At 62.0% G+C, this 3,405-nt stretch overlaps 1 protein-coding gene across 1 annotated transcript in view; it reads left to right on the plus strand.

Moving 5' to 3' along the window:
- Positions 1-3,257, plus strand: part of FTSJ3 (FtsJ homolog 3 (E. coli)) — a 6,733-nt gene extending 3,476 nt beyond the window's left edge. The window contains 10 exon segments of the mRNA XM_009334889.1: positions 43-178; positions 287-492; positions 610-730; positions 828-921; positions 1,178-1,322; positions 1,424-1,500; positions 1,679-1,781; positions 1,897-2,080; positions 2,182-2,276; positions 2,556-3,257. Coding sequence (XP_009333164.1) covers positions 43-178; positions 287-492; positions 610-730; positions 828-921; positions 1,178-1,322; positions 1,424-1,500; positions 1,679-1,781; positions 1,897-2,080; positions 2,182-2,276; positions 2,556-2,745 — 1,351 coding nt within the window. The 3' untranslated portion in view covers positions 2,746-3,257.
- The last annotated feature ends 148 nt before the right edge of the window (positions 3,258-3,405 follow it).

Consider the following 3,405-nt stretch of genomic DNA (forward strand, 5'->3'; position numbering starts at 1 on the left):
GGGGGGGTCATTTTAGCTTCATTCCTTTGCCTCCTTCTCCAGGAAGAAGAAGAAGATCCTGAAGGAACAGCGGAAGCAGCGTGAGCGTGTGGAGCTGAAGATGGACCTCCCTGGTGTCTCCATTGCCGACGATGGTGACACCAGCATGTTCTCCCTCCGGACTATCCACAGAACCCCGGTGTGTGGGGCAGGGGGAGGCCAGGCTGCCAGAGCCATTGGGGCCGGGACGGTGGCGGGCACATGGCTGACGGACTGTAGCTTGTGACTCGTTTCACTTGCATTGCAGCTGCTGAACGAGATGACCCGGGGGGACATGGCATCGGCAGATGCCCTGCTGGAGATAGGACCCGGGGACGATGACATTTATGTCTCAGATAATGAGGAAGAGGACGATGTGTCCCTGGCCAGCGATCTAGACCCGGAGGAGCTGGCTGAGATAGAGGCCCGTCAGCGCCGGCTGGAGCGGGAAAGGCGAGAGCAGGGTGCAAAGAGGTGAGAGCCGGGAGAGGCCTCCCTGGGGCAGGGGCTTCCTTTGGAGCAGCTCTGGAGTCCGGCAGTGGGCACACCCTGTGCTGACGGGAGCACTGATCCTGCTGCTGCCTGTCACAGGGTGAAGTTTAAGCAGAAGGAAGTGGAGGAGGAAGGGGAGGAAGAGGAGAATCCCCTGCTGGTGCCCCTGGAGGAGAAGTCGGTGCTGGAGGAACAGCAGACCAGCCTGTGGTTCGGGAAGGTGAGTCCTACTGGGCCAGAAAGGGCAGGGCAGCCTCGGCCCCAGCAGCTCCCCAGGTCTGCCCTGCATCCCCTGACCCGCGGCTCTCCATCCCCAGGACGCCTTTGCCGGCATCGAGGACGATGCGGATGAGGACCTGGAGCTGGGGCAGTCACAGATGTTGGCTGAGAGGCAGCGCGAGTCTCAGAGAGGTTAGCGGGGGGCTGCATCGCTGGCTGGGGACACAGAGGGACAGCCCCACGGCCCGGTCTGGGGCACGGGATCAAACCAGGACGTGTACGCTGCCCTGAGCAGAACCGGAGATCTCCAGAGGTTGCTTCCAGCCTGTGTCATTACACCGTTAATGAGCTGGCATTAGCGTAGCGTTAATGGGCTGGGTCTCTGGAGGAATGATCTGCAGTGGGGTCTGCCTCAACCCTTTCTCACCCAGTGGTTCCTGTTCCCCAGACAAAGGAACAAGGAAAGGGCAAAAGAAGGTACCCCAGGAGGAAGCTCCAGCTGAGCCCCCGCCTGCCGCAGACACAGGACCTGACGCTGGTAAAGCGCAGAATGAGCAGAGCAGTGACGACGACAGCAGCAGCGACGAGGAGAGGTGAAGGCTGAGGGGGGAGCGGTCTGGATGTTCTCCCCCAGCTCCACAGTCCTGGAGAGCAGGGAGGGCAGGACCCCAGCCCTGACCACTCCTCTCTGCAGGCCACTGACACCAGTGGGGAGGAAGCAGGGCCGTGTCGAGCCATGTGGCTTCGAGGTGGTGCCCATTGAGAACCCAGGTGAGTGGGGGGTACTGTCAGGATCCACGCGGACCCAGTGATAACCGTGTGAATCCCTCTTTAGGGACAGGAGGCAGGGTCAGACCATGCTTATCTGGGCTGGCAGGGCTGCTTGCTGCTTCCTGGGTCTCAGGCTGCTTGCAGATAGGCCAAGCTTTAATCTGTTCATATGCTGCAGTGAAAAGAGCCCGTGTCCTGGACGCAGAGGGCCTGGCGCTTGGCTCCGTCATCGCCACCTCCAAAAAGGCCAGGCGGGACCTGATTGATGACTCCTTCAACAGGTACTTGCAGCTGTGGGTGCTGGAGCGGGAGCAGAGTTTGGTCTCCCAGCAGGAGACAGGCCATGGGGGTGGCAGATGTCCTGCTCACAACTCACCCGAGTTCCCTCCCCGCCAGGTATTCCTTCAACGAGGATGAGGGAGAGCTGCCAGAGTGGTTCACAGAGGAGGAGAAGCAGCACCGGCGCAAGCAGATACCCGTGGACCGGCAGACGGTTGAGGCGTATCGGCAGCGCTGGCGTGAAATCAACGCCCGCCCCATCAAGAAGGTGGCGGAGGCCAAGGCCCGCAAGAAGCGGCGGGTGAGTGAGGCTGTGGTCCTGGACGGGTGCTCGGTTCCCCCTCCCAGGTGCTCCGTCCCTCCTCCTATCCCCCTTGTCCCTCACCCTCGCTGTCCCCACAGATGCTGAAGAAGATGGAGCAGATGAAGAAGAAAGCAGAGGCCGTGGTGAGCACGGTGGATATCTCGGAGAGGGAGAAGGTGGCCCAGCTGCGGCGGTGAGTGGTGAAGCTGGGATCCAGATCCTTCGTGTCGTGCTGGGCTCGATTGCGGGGACAGCTCCTGCACGTAACCCAGCAGGGCTGGGAAGGGCTGGGCTAGGTCCGGGGGTAGGCTGAGGGGTGGGAGAGCAAGCAAGGGAGCCCTGTCTTGGGACACAAAGGCCCAGCGAAGTGGTGGGACCTAATACTGGTCTTCGGATACGTCCCGAAGCGAAACTGCTGGAGCTGGGCCGGGGTGCTGGGGTCTCGGTTTCAGCTTTTGCCATTCCCCCGCAGCATCTACAAGAAGGCCGGGCTGGCCAAGGAGAAGCGGCAGGTCACCTACTTGGTGGCTAAGAAAGGCGTAGGACCCCGGGTGCGCCGTCCTCCCGGCGTCAAGGGCCAGTTCAAGGTCGTCGACAGCCGCCTGAAGAAGGACGTGAGAGCTCAGAAACGCAAAGAACAGAAGAAGAAACACCGTAAGTGATGTGGGACCGGCTCCGTCCTCAGCGAGGGACTCGGCTCGGGGCACAGGGCAGGGCTGGCTCCTGTCCTCCCACCGTGGCCTCGGGAGCTGCTGGCTCGCCCTGCTGCTCTCCCCCATGCTGGGGACAGGGCTGTGACTTAGCCACACGTTGCTGTTAGTCCGTGCCTTGATGTGACATTGCCTCCTGTCCTCCGGTGGGGCAGGGAGGGTTTATTTGGCCTCAGCGCTGTAGCATCGACCCCCTTCCTGTGCTCGCTGCGTGGCCGCATCTCCAGGTCTCTCACTGCTGCTGCCTCTGCTGGGAGACTCTTGCCTTGCGGAGATGGCACGAGCATCCCCGCCAGCCCTCGCTGTCCCCAGAGAGGTTGTAGCTCAGGGGACCGGCTCCCTGGGCCGTATTTGTTACCAAGGTCGCAGGATGGTGGGTGCTGAGCCCTGAGGCAGGCGGGTGTCAGCGGTCTGCACAGAGCGGCTCCTCAGTTACAGCAGAATTAAACCCTGGTCTGAGGATGCCCCAGGATGTGTCTTGCGTCGTGATGAGGTGAGGGGCCCGTGCTGTGAGCTGCCAGGTCCCTTCGCGCACTGTTTGGTAGAGAGGAGCGTAGGGTGGGAGGGGTCTGCCTACACCTTGGGGAGCCCACCTGCCTCAGCCCACCTCAT

Source organism: Pygoscelis adeliae, unplaced genomic scaffold (assembly GCF_000699105.1).
Source record: "Pygoscelis adeliae isolate BGI_AS28 unplaced genomic scaffold, ASM69910v1 Scaffold112, whole genome shotgun sequence".
Taxonomy (NCBI): domain Eukaryota; kingdom Metazoa; phylum Chordata; class Aves; order Sphenisciformes; family Spheniscidae; genus Pygoscelis; species Pygoscelis adeliae.